Below are 19,384 nucleotides of genomic sequence, written 5' to 3' on the forward strand. Positions count from 1 at the left end.
CCTCCAAACACAGAAAGGAACTTCGATTTATTTACTGTTAATGCAGCAGCAGTGATTGCAGATAAGTGAAGTGACATCCGAGACTCTTCTGCTCCCCAGAGTCAGATCTCGGTGAAGATCTGTGACTCGCTGGTTGTGTTCCACGTTTCCATCCGGGGAGGCGACACACGGCAGGTAAAGGTTCCTGGCACCGGGATGATTTAGACGCAGAGCTGAGCTGCAACACGGCCTGTAAATCCACCGGCCGACTGCTCGCATAATCCACCCGCAGTTTGTGTCTGCTTTATTGTTGCAGCACGCTGAGGACCTGCACGCAACATCAGAAGTAAACCACGTCATCTGTTATTGATGTCAAGGAAGTATTCTTTTTATGTTGAAGATGTGAAAGCAGGAAAATAAATGACAGTGTGCTCTGCCTCACTTGATGTATTACGTCACATGTTCCATGGAAGCACACAGGAGGCGGGCGTCGTGACAAAGAGGGTGTTAATGTGTCAGAGTTACACTCTCCAATAATCACAGCTGAATTCATTAGTTAATAATGGGATTATATTAACAGCAGGGAAGGAAACGGGTGTCAGTTCCCCCACAACAGTGAGGATGATGATGATGATGATGATGATGATGATGCTGTTGAAGTGTAACGTAGGACATCAAAAACACATTAAAACGTGGTTCCGCCTCCCCTGATTAATAATCTGTGAATTTCAGCTCCCGGAGGTGATTTCTGACACATTACTGGAGCTGAGTGTGAAGTCCTGAAACTTCCTCTGGTTCCTGATGTTCTCCTGTTGTCAGCAGATCACATTACTGACGAATGATCCTTTGTCAGCGCTGTATATCAAATGGAGCCCATGAATCATGTTTTAATCACAGCTCACGGTTGGCTGCACATCTTTGTTTTACAAGGATCCATCACTGACGCATTATTGGATGTCAGCGTTCAGGCGATGTGGAAGGTTTAGGATGTCTTTCAATCCCACTTTGTACGTTACGAGGTGATAGTGAGTCCAGCTCTCAGAGTTTCAGCAGTTCAGTCTGTTTTTATGAATTATGAGAGATCTTTAGGAGGAATAACAATTTATATTGAAAAAAATGACAGTTTGAGTCATAAATCTTTTTGATAATTTCAGTGAGAGGGGAATTCTCAGAGTGATGTCTGGTGAGATCGGACGGGACACCCTGAGACCAGACGTCACATTAAACACAGGAACACCATTTAACAACAGTGACAGCTGGGAGCAAAAACCATCGTTTAACAGGAAGAAAACCTCGGACAGATGGTTTGGTGAGGGGAGACTGATGACTGAGGAGGTCTGAAAGGCAGAATCCATGATGTTTAAAGGACAGCGAGGAGGAACGAGTCGACTCAAAATCACGCGCAGGAAGATTTTTGGTCAAATATGACAAGATTATGAATGAATGATTTGACAGAAATATTTCCACCTGCAGGAGAATGGAGATGAAACATGAGAGGACAGGTCTTCCTCACTGAACTTACACATAAGCTTCATTAGTCGTCTGTTTTTAAAACTGATAATTGTTTTTGTCGTGGACTCACCATATTTTAATCACTTGGTATATCAGACTGGAGTTTATGTTAATAGCTTGTTTTGACCTTTTTTAGGAAGACCGGAGGAGCACAAAAATCAGTTTGTGATGTCATTAGCTGCATTAAAGACTCATTAAACTGTCAAAACTCAGTCAGTACGTCTGGCTTGTTTGACACATAAAATGACTACAGTTTGGTTGATAGTTAATGAAGATGGTTACATACAGATATTCTAACTCCTCTGAATCGTGTATCACCAAACATGACATATCGGTGTTAGCATCAACATCTGTTGACACACCAGTCGACAGGAAATGCTGTCGCCAAACGCTTTCTTTTTTTAAGATTTAAACTTAGAATAAAGTTTTATGGGTTTGAACAATTGTATTTTTTGGTTCCTGGAAACCAGCTGATTGTTATGTTGTTCTCATCGTTCTGATGGTTGACCCACCTGACCACAGGTTGTGTGGAGTTGAATCGGTTCATAGATGTTCGGGCTCACATGTTATTGGTGAAACTGAAATTAACTTGGTTTAGTTGTGGGATTTATCTTCAAGCCTTCTGGGAGGAATTTTAATACATAACTCGGAGTACATAACAAACAGTTTTCATGCAAGAACACTGTAAAAGTCCAGAATCATTCAAAATGTACATCTCGGTCAAATCCACTAAAGTTACACCGACTGAATTTTTATAGAAAAGAATAAAAAGAGGTGTAAAAGAGTCAACGGTAACATCGTTGTGGAAAAGCAGACGTGCTTGACTTCTCTCAGCTCGTTTGCACCATCGAGGTCCAAACAGGATGAACTCATTACTCCTCAGAAAACGGAGCCACACACGATCAGAGGCACCAAAAGTGCACTTCTCCATAGCATTGGGCCCGCCTGACTGGGCTACGAAAGACACCATTTTTTGCAGATGTTTGAAAGAGTCACATGATGGAGAAACAGATGCAGAAACCACTTCAGTAGGCTGTCTCGTGATGCAGTATTGTTTCTTTTAATTAGAAAATATTTCATGATTTAATCCAAACTGTCGTCGGGTACGAAGAGTTGTAATTTGTCCTAAAGCTCTGCAGCAGTGGTCTTAATGGTCTTTTTGCTCATCTGGAAAAGGACAGCCTTGTAAAGTAAGCAGAATCCAACAGCTTCAGTTAGAGGACATTCTTCTGTCAGAGCCAGGCCTCGTGTCTGAGTCTTTCATGTCTTATTTCTGCAGCAACAGTTGTTCGGTGTGCAGAGACGGGCCGTCGGTAGAACCTTCACCTGCCTTACAGGTTGTCTGTCTTTGGGTGTGATTTACTAGAATACTGCCAGCTGCAGTTGATTGTAGAAGCGCTGTCATGATATTCTCATGAAGCCAAGCAGGAGACAGAAAACACACTTTGAAATCGGTTTATAGAAGTGAGATCCATGAACTCCGACACGCTGAGGTCTGTCGGTTAGAGCTTCCCGCAGGCTGTCTGAGACTGACGTGGATCAGTCCAACGTTTGGGTTCTGGCTCGCCTCTGTAAGAAAAGGTGCAACGACTTGGTGTCATGTGAATGTGAACATTAGCGGGGAAGCATGGATTCTCTACGCGACCAGAACTCAGCTGATGGGTCTGTTCTGTATGTTGGCAGGAAGTCTGAACCAGAAGACGCAGTGATTTGTTCGTCAGAGGAAATTAGCAGCACTTAACACGGCGACGCCCCTTTTTTCTCCCTCCTCCGAAGTCCAAACATACGTCTGGATCGCTGCCTGTTCACTGTGTGTTAAAGTTTATTAACCGTTTACAGATTCATGTGTGAATGAAGTGGCCTCGCATTATTTACAAGTCTCAATCAGTTTTGGAAGTTTCATTTAACTTGATCATAACTGTAAATACAGAATTAGGAAGAGATTTCTGCGTCCAAATTTTTCAGACAGCATTTCTGATTTAAAAGCAGAACAGAACATTTATCAAGGAGAAAAAAAGAAGCTGGTTCTGGCTTCACAAACATGGTTTTATGGTTTTATTTCATTGCAAATGAAACACTGGTGAGTTTCGGTCTCTTTGGGCATTTTAAACTCATTCCTCACTCCTTTTATAGCTCACACTAAAATCAGTTTGTTGTAAAGGATGATTAAGATGAATCACCGACACAAGGTCTGTGATTCTGGATTCGAATATCGACTTGTTTCCTGCAGTTGCTTTGGAGGACAGAAAGCATGAATACTTACAAAATACTTTCTGCATCTATATTTAGTTTGTTTCCCTTCTTTTCTGTTTCTCTGTGTTAAATTTCCTCAACTCACTGAAAGAGACGGACACCACTAATGTTAGAAGTGTGGTGAGTCCTGAGTGTTAAGTTTGTATATGCTCCTTCTCTGTCCTCAAAATATGGAAATACTCTTCTGTGGTTTCTGCTTTTGGCCAAGAGACATCAGAGCGTAGTGTGAACCAGCTCTGGCCTCTTTAAAATCACTTCCTCTCTTTCCCACACTCTCATAGGATCTACTTTGTGGAAGATTTACGAAATGACAAATCACATTTTCTGGTGTCACTTCATTGCTTAGCTTTTGGTTGGAAAAACTTCAACTGGATAAAGTCTGAAATTCATGACCATCGAGCAAAGTCAAACACATCTTGACTCCATAAGTTTCGTGTACAAGGTTTCACAACAACTTCCAAAGTCTCCTCGGGTCGCTGAAGATTTAACCTTCACGTGTTTTCTCTTGAAAGTTACTGTAAATGTTATTCAAACTCTCCTGCTGTCATTTTGGCCCAGAAATTAAAATACGGGATATAATGTGAAGCTGATATCTGAGGATCCTGAGGCTAATGTCCCCCCTGAGGCTTCATTATCTTTCCTTCAAACAGGATTTTGAGTGTTGGTTTGCTGTTTTATCTGCTGTATAAAAGGAGAGTTTCCCTTCTTTGCCGCCTGCTGTCACAGAATAATAGAAGACGCATCATCTGGTGAAGATGAAGACATCGGAAGGGAATTGTGACATGATTTGTAGACTGGTCCGTCTTTTCTGGGGAGGAACATTTGATTAAAGTAGCACACTCGTCATTCTGTGGTTGTGTGTGTGTGTGTGTGTGTGTGTGTGTGTGTGTGTGTGTGTGTGTGTGTGTGTGTGTGTGTGTGTGCCTGATGAGGCTTGGCTTGTTGCCTTACACTCACAGAATTACCAGAAGCTTAAGGTCCTTTGCGCTTGAAAGACCTCTGGATATTCATACGAGTGTGAAGTCATCGTATGTGAATCCGTCTGACTCAGAGCCGTCGCTGGAGGACGGTGAGACGGGTCGACTTTGTCCCGTGTTTATGAATGTGTCAGCTTGGAAATTACATTTTCCACATGATCAGTTTGTCCTCCGGTTGTTGCGATGCCAAACATCAAGGAAGAAATCTTTCTGATGGTAGAACCTGTGTTAGTCATTGGTGCCGTTGGAGAAATCATCGTCACAGAAATCATCGTCACAGAAGTCATCGTCACAGAAGTCATCGTCACAGAAGTCATCGTCACAGAAGTCATCGTCACAGAAATCATCGTCACAGAAGTCATCGTCACAGAAGTCATTGAGGGTTCGGTTGAATCTACGTCACTCTCACCTCGATGTGCAGAAAATCTAAACTTAGACTTTGTGGTCTCTTTCGAATGTTGTTAGTTTTGGAGTTACTGGTCTTAGAAACACAAAAAACTCAGTCAGTAACAGATCCACAACTGTAAGGCCACATGAACAAGCTTCGGCTTCATGAATAAGACACTTTGAAACATCATTTAAAAACATGATAGTTTCCTGGTCTGCATTGATAGGCCTGTTCTAAAAACTCTGACCTACAACACCAAATCTGATGCAGCAGAAATGAAACGCTGCATCTATTTGAATCAGAGTAGTTCCAGGCAGCCTCTTCATCGATTGAACCACGGACAAATTGAATTTAAAAGTTCAAAACATCACATCCAGAAATGTGTTTTTCTTGCTTTTAACAGTGGGAAAAAGAAAGAATCACGAACATTTTCTCATGCTGAATTTTAAAGGAAGAACAACCCGCTATAAGTGGAAAAGATTTGTTTTAAATGGATCAAAGAACTGAGTTCAAATATTGTCTTCACAGTTTAATGAAATATTCTTCTGGGACCACTTTGCTGTAACAGAATCAGGCTGCAGATCAGAAGCACCGACGCTGCTCGTGTGACTTGATGGAAGATGAATTTAATCTGAATAATTGGTCCACAGTGAGCTGGTTAGCGTCAGACTACCGGCCGTTACTGTCGTACGTATCACAACATGAAAACTTTATTGTTTCACAGTTCATTATCTCCCTTTAAAGTGAAGTTTGACTGATTCAGGAGGAACTTCCCAACGCTGAGGGTGACAACTTGAGAAGGTAAAAACTTGGCAGGATGTCCGTGAGGGAATCTGATAAAAAAGCACAAGTTGCACAACTCAACTGTCTCCCTTGTCATCCAGGCCAAATTCCCCTCTGGCAGTTAGCGCATATTAACGAAAGCCGCTGTTTGTTGACATTGTACGCGGCTACATAAAGGCGCTGCGAGAGGTCATGAAACAGCTTCGACTCTCCAAGAAAAACAACACGGAGCACACAGTCATGAAACGCATTTCATCTTCATCCTCCCTCTTTTCAAATCCGCCTTCAGTAGCAGGATCAGATTTCCTGTTGGACAATGTGTGACAACGTGATTAGTTCAAGTCAACATGTCCTCTGCAGAAGCAGACATTTATTTGGGTAAATTATGGCTGGGTTCACTCCGGGGTTGTATGTGATCGAACAGATCTGGAGCAGGATACGTGAAGGGATCCAACTCTGAGAGTACCAAAGGAGTTACTGTCCAACAGAAAGGTCGACTCGGGTCAGAAATCTTCAATCACATGTTGGAGAAAGTCTCCGAGACTTCATTATCAAACAGGAAGTTTCTGGCATAAGATGTGAGCGGACACTGACACCGTCTCCTCTCTGTAGCCCATCGTCTCCTTAGCTACGATATTATTTTTGTTTACACCATTAAAAGCTTTCTTTTTTTTTTGCCGCTCACTTTGATAATTTTTGGTTAAAAGGACACCACATTCAGGACCCACTGATCTTTGAAAGCCATTGTTTAACACAGTGGGGGAGCTCTAGTTTCCACCGAGGCCCATGTTAAAATCTGGTCTCATTAAATTGTTTGTTTACTGTTTTTCTATGGAACATATAGTTAGTGTCCAAACCAACAAAACAAACTGCTCATTAACGAGAAGTTTCTCTGAAAGTGTGTCGTTAGCTGGAGCTCCGTGTGGCCTGTTATTTTAACAGTGTATTTTATCTCAGCCCACATGCTCTTTGTGTCTGTCGGTAATGAGTTTCTTAAGACCTTTTCTGGAGACCGTCTATCCGTGTGAGGTCATTTATTAAATTTCCCATCAAACTCACTCTTCACATCACATCTGAGATAGATCTGCAGTCAGGAAGGCATTCATTTATGTTCCCCGAAGGTATTTCGCCTTTTGCTTGTCAGGATGCACCCGTCGAGGGTTCGGCCTGATCCACATTAAATATTGTTTCTTCATCAATTTAAAATAGTAAAATGTTTACAGTTGCGTTTGTTAGTTTTAGTACCACAGCACTCCCTGTAGCATGTTGTCTCATCCCAATGAATTTCTTGAAGTGATATAACTGTTTTATAGTATTAAGTGGATTGATTGGCTACCAGCCTGATGCAAAAAAACAAAACAGTTTCTATGTCAATGTCATCATAAAATTTCTGCTCTGAATTTCATTCATTCTGTTGCTGATGCATCACTGAGGTGGATCTGACCGATCTGATTGGAAACCTGACGATACTACGTCCCGCCCACCGATAGCTGTAACCTGACTGCACCACAGGCCTGTCAATCAAACAGACACGCCCCCAAAAACAGGTCTTCTTGAATCTTCTTTTCTAATGAATGAGGGATTATTTTCAGATGGACCTCCAGAAAACTAAGAAGAAGGAGTGACTTTAGCTAACAACACCGAGATAACTGATGGACACATTTTATTCACTTTGGATTTGATGAGAGAAGTTGAATGGGAGTCTATGGAGCCGGAGGCTTTTTGGAGCCGACCTCTAGTGGCACTCGCTGGTATTGCAGCTGAAGACACTTCTGCATCGGAACCATTTTACAGAACTGAAGCTACGAACTCTTTTATATCCAGTTTGTGTTCATGGTCATTAGTTTGTTTAAAGAAAGCACTGTTATTATATTAGTAATCATACCCACAGTTAGTTACCTGTATTGGAACAAAGAGGTAGAATAAAATCTGTTCAGTTCAGTTGGTTTTCATCCTGATCCGCTCGTCGTGCTGTTATTGTCTGAGAGGGAAGTAACTGCCATTTCAAAGTTAAATCAGTCAATCTGAAAGATTCTGAGACACCACTTATTTAGTGTTGTGTTTTTCTAATTTGCAATAATCACCAGGTTCATCCAGAGATGAAACCCACATGATGCTGCGTCGGTCGGTGCCATGAACCGTCCCAGACCTGTCAGACAAGGCCTCCGTGTGCTCTTATATGACAGTGTAATTGTCTGGCTCCCCTCCATTGCCTTGAGGTTTATTTTGTTAGCGTTAACGGCTATAAGTGCACCTCAGCAGCCAGCAGCGGGAAACGGGATGTTTGTAGATGCTAATTTGATTTTCCACCTAAGTAAGTGAGCTCCGGTTGCTTTCTAGTTCTAGAAATTCTAGTTCTGTTCAAGATGAATGGAATTGTGTTCCTGCTGATGTTTGACTCCTTTCTAGCTCAATACCTCAAGATGTTTAGATAATAAATAAAACGTGTCTATTGGCTTATCTTCATGGTTTTCAAGCCTCTTTTCTGTGCAGTTTATTCATTGAGATGTAAAATCCTAACATGTGAGACTGAGGTACTCCCTGATGAGCCCAGTACTTTCTCCGCTTAGCCTTCGTCATCTGCCCCGTTTTAATCCGTATTATGAAACATGGGAACTAATGTCTCGTGGCAAAATTCAAAACAAGTGATGTGGGTGAAAGATTAGGATAAAGCATCCATCTCTGTGACAGAACAGGCTGCATGTTGCTATGATGGACTCATGTCATGCAAAGTCCTCTGTGCTCTGCTTTTATGAGATTATGTGGATAAGAGGGCCACGAGGCCTGCGGTTTGGAGAGTCTGCTCAAGCTAATGATGCCTCGGTGGAAAATGAGATGGTGGGTAATCATCCTCAGCAGCAGCTCCGCGATGGAGAACAGGCGCACTGCAGAGAGCCGTAATGCACCTAACAATCAGGGACGAGGGGGCTTCAGGGTGGAGGGTCTGACTGATCAACCCTTCTGGTCTGACATCAGCTGCTTCTGCTGTTAGAAGAATAAAAGAGGATCATTTACTTTATTTCTGACACCGTGAGTTTAGGAGATAATTTGATTCTCTCAGTGCAGCTGTGACTTTCTTCATCATGTCGTCAGCAGGAAAAACATTGTGATGAGTTGAAGTCGGAGCGTGTTCCTCACTGAAGACGTGTTGTTTATTGATATGTTTGGCCCGAGCTGGATGTTGGGAGTCTGAGAAAGTTATCAACCAAGACGTGTTTGTTTTTGCACGGCTGTTATTTAACCAAAAAATGTTCACATCTGATTCTCTGTTGAAATAAGACAGCTCACAATAAGACAATGTTGGATCACAGTTTGCTGTGACTGCATCACTACATTAATAGTTTTTATTGGAAACATTTAGTAAAATGTGTGTACTCTTCATATCCTGCGAAGAAGTTATTTTCATGTGGTTTAATATATCCATCAGCTTCGTTCTCAGCCTTTTCTCGGGTTCAAGATTAAGCAGTGACACAACCGAATGCAATAATGCATACCAACATTTCTAGAGTGTCCATGTTGTTGCAGCTCCGTGAGGTTCCCTTTACTTATTTAATCCCACACATGGTGGCGACGAATGTTTTCTTTGAAACGTTGTTTTTTCCATCGTATGTTAACGAGGAACACTCCAACATAACAGCTGATGATCAGAGGGATGCTTGAGGCAAACATCATCTTTTGCATGAAACGGACACTTTCTTGATAAAATGACTTCACCTGCAAGAAGCCTGTAATTTTGTCACGTGGGAATAGTGGTGCGATAAATTAGGTTGAAGACCAGAAAAACGTTGGATTTTAAAGTGTCTGGCACTGATGTTCAGTCTGTCAGTCTGCTCCTGGGTCATACGGGATTACTGCAAACAGACAAGTGTTCCAGATGATGATTAAAATGGAATACAACAATACTGAGATTTGTGCTGGAATGCTCCAGATTAGTTATATTAGATCACCAGTTACACAAAATATAGAATATAAGAAAAAAAGATGAGGATGTATGTGTGAAATTTAAAGTGAAGCATGTACAATATGCAGCAGTATCACATCCAGTATGTAGCAGCCTTGGTTCAATATCAGCACTAATGGTTGATGCATACAGTGTTTATGTTAGCAGTGCAGTAAATAATGGACGCTAGTAACCCAAATGTATTTCATTTATTTGTTTTTATTGTTTTTCATGAGCCCACATTGTAATTGAAAGATGGTAGAAAGTAATGCAGCTTTGTTCTCTTTGAAAGGTCAACAGATGACGCAGAATGATACAATAAACAACTCATTGTGCTTTTTCATTGTTTTCTCTCGTCACATATCGAAATAATCAAAATGACAAACGAGCACTGAAATACGTCCGATCACAGACCGAACTTTAATCTCCACGACCACTTTCAGTCTGATGTGAATTATCACTAGTGTGATAAATAACTTATCAGCAGCATGCCTCATGAGCTGACATAGTGATTTGGGAGCCTGAGAAAAAGTGTTTACCACGGCAGGGGAAAGTTTGACAAAGTCCACCAGCAGCCGTCTAGACAGATCCACACCGGCAGGGCCAAAGAGGCGCTGAGCCAGCAGACTAATTCAGAGTCCTTTGTGTGAAATCCTTGGCGAACTATTCACTTCAGAGTTTTGGCCTTTATTCCATCTGTCAGCCTCTCAGAACCACATGAATGCTTTTCCCTCCATCCTGCAGGATGGACAGGAGCGAAGAAACAACTAATGACACTTAGTGGTAATCCAGATCTGAGAATCCTGCCATTCACCTTTTTTCTTTTCTTTTTTTTTTTTTTACTATAATGTTTAGCCATCATCAATTACATAATCTGATTCAGTCGATAAAAGTAAAATGATGCATATTGTCATGTTTTAATCCTTAAATGAAACAACAGCATTAAACTGCTCTTTTTAAATGCACACTAAGGGTTGATCATACTATTTCCTGTTATCAGTTTGGGGTCATGTTTTCAGTATCACATGATTAACTATAAGATCCTTGGAGAGAATAAACCTGCACCAATGCTGCAGAAAAGTCATCGCTTGCTGTTTCTGAAATCTGTAAGAACTTTTTGGCAGAGAGAGGTCCGGTGAGGTTTGAACTTCTGCGGCTCGTCTGGAGGTTTTCAGCCGATGTTTCTGAGCGGTGAACCTGTCTCATCAAGACCTGCTGTGAATACTGCCGTGTTTACTGCCACAAAAAGGCTGCTGTGATGACCGTTGGTTTTAAAGAGGCAATAACAACATATAATGGTAAATGGCAACCAGGACCCCCCCCCCCCTCCTCCTCCCACCAGCCCGCCGACCACAGCTGCTCCACTTGGAGCATAAAAAGTGCAGATGTGCAGAACGTTTTAACCCTTTACTGGCTTTACCGCACATATCGATGTGACAGAGATGAAACAGTCAGGCCCGGTGTTTTGTCGTAACCTGAACAGGAATTTTAATAGATGGATGGTCCTGTTCCCTTCTTCAACATGCAAACCAGCATTTCCCCCCAAAGGCTGAAACGAGGATTTTAACGTCCTGATCCGAGACACAAACGTTGGAACCAGTAACCACATGTCCTCCTGTCTGTCCTCAAAGCTGGTGTGTGGCGGTGACGAGGCGAGCCGGCCACACATCCGCTCAGGAGGAACACCAACAGGCCAACGCACCTCGGTCGGTGTCGGTGTGGAACACCAACGTACATCTAAGGAAGAAATATCAAAACTCATTTCTCAATGTTTTAAAATAAAACTTTTAGCAAATTAGTTCTCGAGAATTCAAAGGAAATAGTGCGTTTTTTATGTGCTTCAGCTCTTTTTTGAAAAGTAAACAAGTGCTGGATTGGTTTTAGATGTTGTCGGACAAACATGACGTTTTCTTGTAAAACTCCTTCTGCGTAGTTGTATCTGGGCATCTCTGACTTTATTCCCTCTTATCATTTCATGACACGGAGAGGTCGAGGCCTAAACTCATGATTTATAACGACGTCCCACACATTTGTGTTTTGCTAATCTCCCAGAAAACGCTCTCTTATCGACCCTGTCTGCCATTCAAAGACGATTGGTTCTGGTGAAGCTGACTGGAATTGAATTACATCCCATCTGCCCTTTACATGCAGCTTTTCCTTCAGCCTTTCCTGCTGCTGATGGATCATTGTTCCACTCTCTTCCTGTTGTGGCTCAGTTCAAATCGAAGACAGAAACAGGAGGAACGTGGGTGGCAGAGTCTGTCCTGAAGACTTTAAATCTTCTGTCATGATCAGGAAGTTTTAGTGGACACATTTGTTTAATTACACAATTATAGTATAACCCTGATTAAAGTTAAACAATGCACCTACACTTTATGAAGCTTTTATTCACTAAAATCACAATGTCAATGTCAATAGACGCTCATTCAGATGTGTTCGGTTGAACGTTAGAAGTTTAAGCACTTCGAGATAAACAGGTGGTGACGTGCATTTTTTATTAAACCACGACAAAGAGTCAAACTTTAAAAAATGGGAAAATATTAAAGGAAATGCAACTTTTCTGAGTTTCATCCAGTTATTTTCATAGAGATGAATGGAAACACTTGTGATGAATATGCTCAAATATTGCGTAGAAACTTTGACAGGATACTGATCTGAGTGTCCAAACTGTGGATGGTTTAAGTTTCAGTGTGTAACGGTGGAGCAGGAAGCAGGAAGCGCGCTCCTCAGACCTTCACTTAAATAAACTCTAGAACAAAGTGCTGTTGTGCTGGTTGAAGTGCTGACGATTAAACGTGGCTCAGCTCACCGTGATCTCTTTATCCCGCTCACTGTGAAACCTCTTTGGTTGTATTGACCAAAGAACAGGTTTACATTCAGGGTATTGAATAGTTTTGGGCTCGGCTCTAATCTCCATTAAAAAAGGTAACAAGAATGGCAACTATCAGCTCACAAACCTGCAAATCAACGTGGGAACTTCCGTTTACATCCAGTGTCCTTACTCAAAGGCGTTGTGTGTTTCCCTGAGTGCTTTTCCTTCCTCCTATGAAAGCCAATTCTATCTTTAAATTGTTTACGTCCATATTTGTTTGCTAGCAGTCTTTTGTTGTTGAATTTTACCCTCATTCATGCTCATCAGTCAGCAGAATAGTCTGCAAGAATCTCATCGTCCAAACCTACAAACGCAACAAGAACCCAACATAAAGCTTTGCTCCGCGGCGCTCCTAGTGGTCAAAACCACCACAGGAGGCCTTTAAAGATTCATTCAGGTGTAAAAAGATACTCAGTCGCTGTCTGAGATTATATCTACCGAGGGAGCTTGGCTCTTATTGACCACTTTAAGAAATATGAAAGAAGAGCTGTGGGGTTGGTATCTGTTACCACGACTAAAGATGGGCTCCAATTCAGCACGATTTTGACAAGGTTTAATCATTCCTAATAAAATTCCAGCATCAGGCCGAAATATGAACGAAAAAACAGTCCTTGTAGTGCAACGATTAAAAAACAGCAACGACAACACACATCAAAGTCGAGCAGGTCTGAATTTTTTCGCCTTGACGTGGTGGTTTGCTTCCTTGACGTCGACCAATAGGATGCATTTCTAAACATGACGAAGAGGAAGTGGGATGTTGTCGTGTTGCTGTCAGGTAGAACAGTTGAACAGTGGGATGGTTTGTTGAGCTGTTTCCTCGAGATAAATGTTTCTTCACACCAAAAAGTAGTTGGTCCAAAGTGTGTAAGATTACTGAACCCTGCCCGTGTTGACACCCACATCATGATTATATAATGATTACATCTGACGCTGACGCTCAGCATCTCTGGATGATTTATCTGCATGTCACAACAACATCAACTCCTCCAACATGTTTCTCAAAGACTCACTGCAGTAAAAGTTGCCAGCGTCACGCCGGCACCTGGATCTCTTGTGATCTAAGAACGGCTGCTCGGACCAATTAAAAGAGAATGAAAGCTGCTCTTGTGTCACTTTCTAGCAGCTTCTGTCATCGGTATGAAAGAGGACTCTGTAGTTGAAGAATAATGTTGACTGGTTGAACACTAACCCGTGGAGTCCTCGGGTCTGTCATGTCGAGCGTGCATCACTGTTTTCTTTTGTTCTCTGCACGCTTTTTGTTCACCCCTCGGAGGGTTTCACAAGTGACGTACGATTTTGTTGACATCCTAATTTCGATATTTTTCCTTGATTGTTGTGCCAAATAGTTTCTCTTTTCCGTTTTGTGTTTATTGTGGTTATTTCCTACAATGTTGTGCTGTAGCCTGCAAAGTTAACACTGTGTTTTAAGTGTGAAATATACATTCATCCGCTCACATTCCTTCTCCTATTAGGAGGGTAGAGGTTTGGAAGACTGCACTGGGTGTTTTATTGTGAAAATTGGCCCTTCGTGCCCGGTGGATCTTCTTTATAATTTAATCTGTGGCTGAACACTCCAGAAGTCTGAAAAGTGCTCATCACTGCTCCAGACTTCTTACTAAAATTGTTTGTGCTTTTTGAGAGAAGATTTAAAAGTCATGGCAGCAAAAACAAAAGTGTAAATAATAAAACCATAACAGAATTTAATTTATGATTTAGCATGACTTGATGAAACACATGCAGAGCCATTCCTAATATTATTAGTATAATTCTGATTATATCAAAATGTCTGCTGCAAAAAAGGCATATTGTCTCCTAGCTGGTACTTTTAAAACTTCCATTGGTTCCTGTCGGCATTACAGATGCCTGATGGTTCGTTCTTTGAACAGAGACTTTCCTTTTTTCTGTGGCATCAACAGAAGTTTTGAAAAACCTCCATTTAACTCCAATAATTTGTTGCATGGATTAAGGATTCTGCATAAATTACTTATAAGCACAGATTTCATTCTTTAGTACTGTGTGACGCTCCATCCTTGTGAAAACACTTGTGAAATACTGTGGGTGCTCGACACAACATTGTTATTGGCAGCTACACCTTTAAACTGCTGTAAAACCACTTCACATCAGAGCAGCTTATTGTTTCTCACTGTCTTCTAGAACAGAAACGGCCGCTTTGTGGAAATAATAACAGACTGTAAATGAGTTTAATGGCTCAGCGAGGTTGTAGCTGGGAGGTGTGATAACTCCACTGAGTCTAGAGGCTTTATTTTAACCATCTATGCGCACGGCCTGAAGCACAAGTTGCATTGAGGGTGTGTCCAACCCTACTTTACCAGCAGAAAATCTGAGCTCTAAGTGAGGCGCGTGGTTTCCATTGTTGGAACTAATTCTCTTAATTAATCACAGGTGTGTTTAGGGCTGAACAGGAAAAAAATGTAAACCAGTGTCATTGTACCTTCTCTTCCAAAGATCGATTGTATCTTAGTGGATCGTTATATAAATGGTAGATTTGCTGTTTAGAAAGAAAATTTCTTTGCAGATGAAACAGATCTGTTCGTGTTCAGATTAATGTAAAATAATAATCATTGATATCTTTTTATTTCTAATGTTTTGTTAATAATGCACCCTTAGAATAACACTGAAATACTGAACCACTGGCTTCAGACCAGGTTTTTGTTGGTTAATTGTGGAATCGCTTCCTGCTGCCTCGAGATAATAACGCACCTGAACACTCTTCAGTTTCAGACCAACACACTGGGGGGCGCTCAGACAGGTGCAGGTATATTTACTATTTAACCAACATGGATGCTGGACAGATAAAATGACACCTGCGTTGGTCTGAAAGTAGCAAAAGATGCTGGTGTTACATTTGGTGCTGCTTTCTGCCGGCTGTGAGAAGCCGTAGATCTCTTTATTTTTATTCACGTGGTTTACTGTGACATTGTTGTGTGCACATGAACTCTCATGGAGTATCTCCAAACCACAAAGAGGTTTTTACGTAGTGCATGTGACTAATTGTCAAACTGTGTTTGTCTCTTTTGACCTGCAGAGTTGGATACACGTCTGTGTCCATTTCCTGCTGTTCATCACGCTTGGGGTACATTCAGATACACTTGACGTCAACCCAGTGACCGATGACATCTTTAAACTCTCTATTTTGGTAAGAACGACACTGGAATTTAATTTATATTTAAACATTTTAAAGCTAAAGCTCCATGCAAGGTTTCCACTAAACAATGAGAACCTATTATACGTTGTCTATCTAATACACGAGAAAATTGTACGTTAAAAAAAAGGAATTGTAAATTTCATTTAAAAATCATAGCTATGTCTTTGGTTTATGAGATACTGTCATTCATTTTGCATATTTGCATCATTTAATGTGAGGCATGGTCACCAGTCTGGACTGTCTGACGTAAAGCTCTGCTTTGTCACTATACTCATATTCAATGACGGCCACTGTGGAAGTACCTGCTTTTCATTTTAACAATATAAATATGTACGCAAGTCAAAATATGACATAGCTAACAACAACATGTTGTCAGCATATTAAGAAGCCAAATGATAAACTCAAATAAAACAGCATGAACTTACAGGTACTGCAGGACTGGATCTTTGTCTGTTTGCTACTTTGAATTGATATTGACATATTGATTTGAATATGATTTGTGTGCAGCTTAAAGTTGTTGCATTGGTTTCCTTTTACAGAGACAAAATATTCCTAAAGATTACAAAATTCCTGTACACTACATTCCAAAACAACAGGTAAGACATCATTCTGTCTGATAACAGTAAATAATAAAATGTTGTTTTTTTTCCATCCAATGACCAAATTTATGGGTAAATTGGAACTTTAACATTTTTAAACCTTAATTCTTACTGACAAAAACCTCACATTTTTACACAGTCATTCTCTCGAGGAAAAAAACATTTTTCAAAACATCATACCAAACTTTTTCAATTTCAAATATTCACTCTACCATAACTTTATTGTACCTGAAGACTGTTAAATGTGAAAGCCCCATCTGGGTAATTAGACTTTTCAGGATATTTTCTTCTTGACATTTTGGTAGAAATGATTACAGTAAGCTGTATGCAACACACAGCGCGTGAATTTCACTCCATGTCTCTGCTCTTTTTTCCCCTAGGGTGGGATGTGTTGGTTACAATTAAATGTCTTCTATTTGGAGGCAAGTTTACAAGATTTAGCACAAAAGTTTGGGAATATTTCATCCAATAGAAACGACATTCGGATATTCATCCTAATACTCCAAGACCTGCGACTCAAAATGGGTTCTGTGGTAAGTTCACAACTTAGACCAAATTATTAACAGACAGAAAACAGAAAATGAAAACATTCATTATAATGAATGAAATAAAATAAACTAATATGGTCCATTGTTGCTGCTGAGTTCAGTATATGTTTGGAGATTTTCAGTTTTGCAGCCTTGATTTTTATGTTTTCACCTGAAATAAATAAAAAGTCATAATTTACTGCAGCAAAAGGGAATTAAATTATGTTTGGGCCACAAAAACAACATTGAGAGTTGTCTCCATAGAGGCTGATGTTGCAGCCATGTGACTGACTTACCTTCATAATTGCACAGTATGGATCCAAAAGAGGTGGCATCAGGGGGTTTACCACCAAAAGCAGTTTAATAACTTCAGCTGTATGTGAACTGTTTCCATCTTTCCAGGAGCCCATCATGTACGACTTTGAGTGTCACTACAGGGAAGAGAGGTGGCAGACAGAGCAATACTTCGACTTCGTCAAAGACTTCCTAACAGCTGCACAGAATAAAGAAGACTCAGATGACTGTGATCCTCCTCCCTGTCCCACCACACCGTACACGGTACCGTCGCAAGAATATTCACAAGGTGAACAATTGTTTTGCTTCATTTCTACCATTTAGCTGTTGGTTGTAAGAAAAACAAAACTCTCAGCTGTTCGCCTCCGCCAACCGGTCAAGCTATAGTTTACATTCATATATGTCCAGACTCATTTAATACATGTCGTGAAGACTTCGAAGTAATCCTTTTATGTGTCTCATGCTTCGCCAATAAAGCTGATTGATAGTAGACGAAATAATGAAGCTACAAGTTCTGAAACGCAGATGCTTCACACTCATGTTCAACCCGACACACAGAAGATCTACACAATCAGCCGGGTTTCAAAGGGGACACCCAACATCGGGCACAATCAGCCCTTCTGTTCCTGAGTCACGGCGCTGGACAACAGCCAGAAAAGTGTTTTCACAGAACATTATGATGTCACAGCGAAGTGGATCTTTTGACCTTCTCTATATAAAATGTCATCACTTCACCATTTTATCCTAATTTTGTGGTAATTAGCGTACGAAGTTTTGAATGACGGCCACAGACGTGATTTGTGCGAGCGCAGTCAAACTTTGAACTTTGGCCACTAAAATCGAATTGGGTCGTTGTTGAGTTGAAGTGGATGTTTGTGCCACATTTGTAGAAATTCCTCCAAGACGTGTATGAGACGTACTAGACGAGGAACATGATGCCTCACAGCAGGCATTAAAAACTACCATGAATCTGTTTATTGACAACAGTTTTGATAATCAGTAATTATGACAGAATATTAAACACGTCTGAGAGGACAAATGGGTGAAATTATGACTTTTAAATCCAAGAGGTCAAAGGTCAACTTTGCTATATACAGGGAGGCTGTAGCTCAGTCGGTAGAGTGGGTTGCATACTAATCGGAAGGTTGGTGGTTCAATTCCAGCTCTTCCTGTCCACATACCTAAGTGTCCTTGAGCAAGACACTGAACCCTAAAAAAAATGCTCCCAATGGTGTACCATTGGTGTGTTGTAAGTCGCTTTGGATAAAAGCGTCAGCTAAATGAAATGTAATAACTTTGCCATCATAATGTTCTGCGTTAAATGGCCATTATCAGTATGATAACTCACATCTGGTCAGATACTGAAGTGGTGGCTCTAAAGTTGGGTGGCCACCTGGAAACTGACTGTGGAGATATTTTGTTGAATTTGTAGCTCCCTTGTGGCAACATTTATATTTTACTGATATTTATTGACCCAGTATGTGAACACATGAGGATCCCCTCACTACACGTTGTGTACGATAAGACTGGACAGACATGGATGTACACAGCTGATTGGGGCAAACATCTGGTAATTATAGTTCATGTTCTGTATCAATGTGAACTGTTTGTCTTTGGTCAGACAATGAAAGCCATGAACCACTTTGAGCGGTGGGAATTTCAAATATTTTAAAGAATATATAAGTGGTCCATTTATTCTTTCATTGATTGATTGTGGTGAAAAGCTGTTGGTTGACTGCAGCGCGTTTGATTAACGACAGACTCTTTCAGAATCAGCAGATTTCTTTCCATGACTTCAAAAAAATCTGAGCTGCTTAGCAAGCCTGACTCAGCATATTGCTGTGTATGTGAGTTTTTCACATTTACTTTTAAACGTCTCACCTCTGATTCATGTTTGCTTATCATTGGTTGAAACAAACAAATGCTAAACTGGATTGAAGCTCGTTTTCTTTGATGAAACATTTATGATGCTTTCTAAAAAAAAATTCCTGAAAGACTTTTAGTGATGAATAAATAATAATCTGACTGCTGAAACATTCACCAGCTGGTTCTAATAAACAGGTCAGAAAAGATGATTATATTATTCCTAATGAA

General features: G+C 40.8%; 1 protein-coding gene across 1 annotated transcript in view; it reads left to right on the forward strand.

Annotated features, from left to right (window-relative positions):
* Positions 1-19,384, forward strand: part of kitlga (kit ligand a) — a 33,118-nt gene that overhangs the window by 2,378 nt on the left and 11,356 nt on the right. Inside the window, exons 2-5 of the mRNA XM_069162659.1 lie at positions 15,751-15,861; positions 16,410-16,466; positions 16,850-17,002; positions 17,399-17,579. Of these exons, the coding sequence (XP_069018760.1) occupies positions 15,751-15,861; positions 16,410-16,466; positions 16,850-17,002; positions 17,399-17,579 (502 nt within the window). The remainder of the gene's footprint in view (positions 1-15,750; positions 15,862-16,409; positions 16,467-16,849; positions 17,003-17,398; positions 17,580-19,384) is intronic.

The sequence above is a fragment of the Embiotoca jacksoni genome, unplaced genomic scaffold, assembly GCF_022577435.1.
Source record: "Embiotoca jacksoni isolate LCO1_2020_lvr unplaced genomic scaffold, fEmbJac1.0.p SCAF_3, whole genome shotgun sequence".
Taxonomy (NCBI): domain Eukaryota; kingdom Metazoa; phylum Chordata; class Actinopteri; family Embiotocidae; genus Embiotoca; species Embiotoca jacksoni.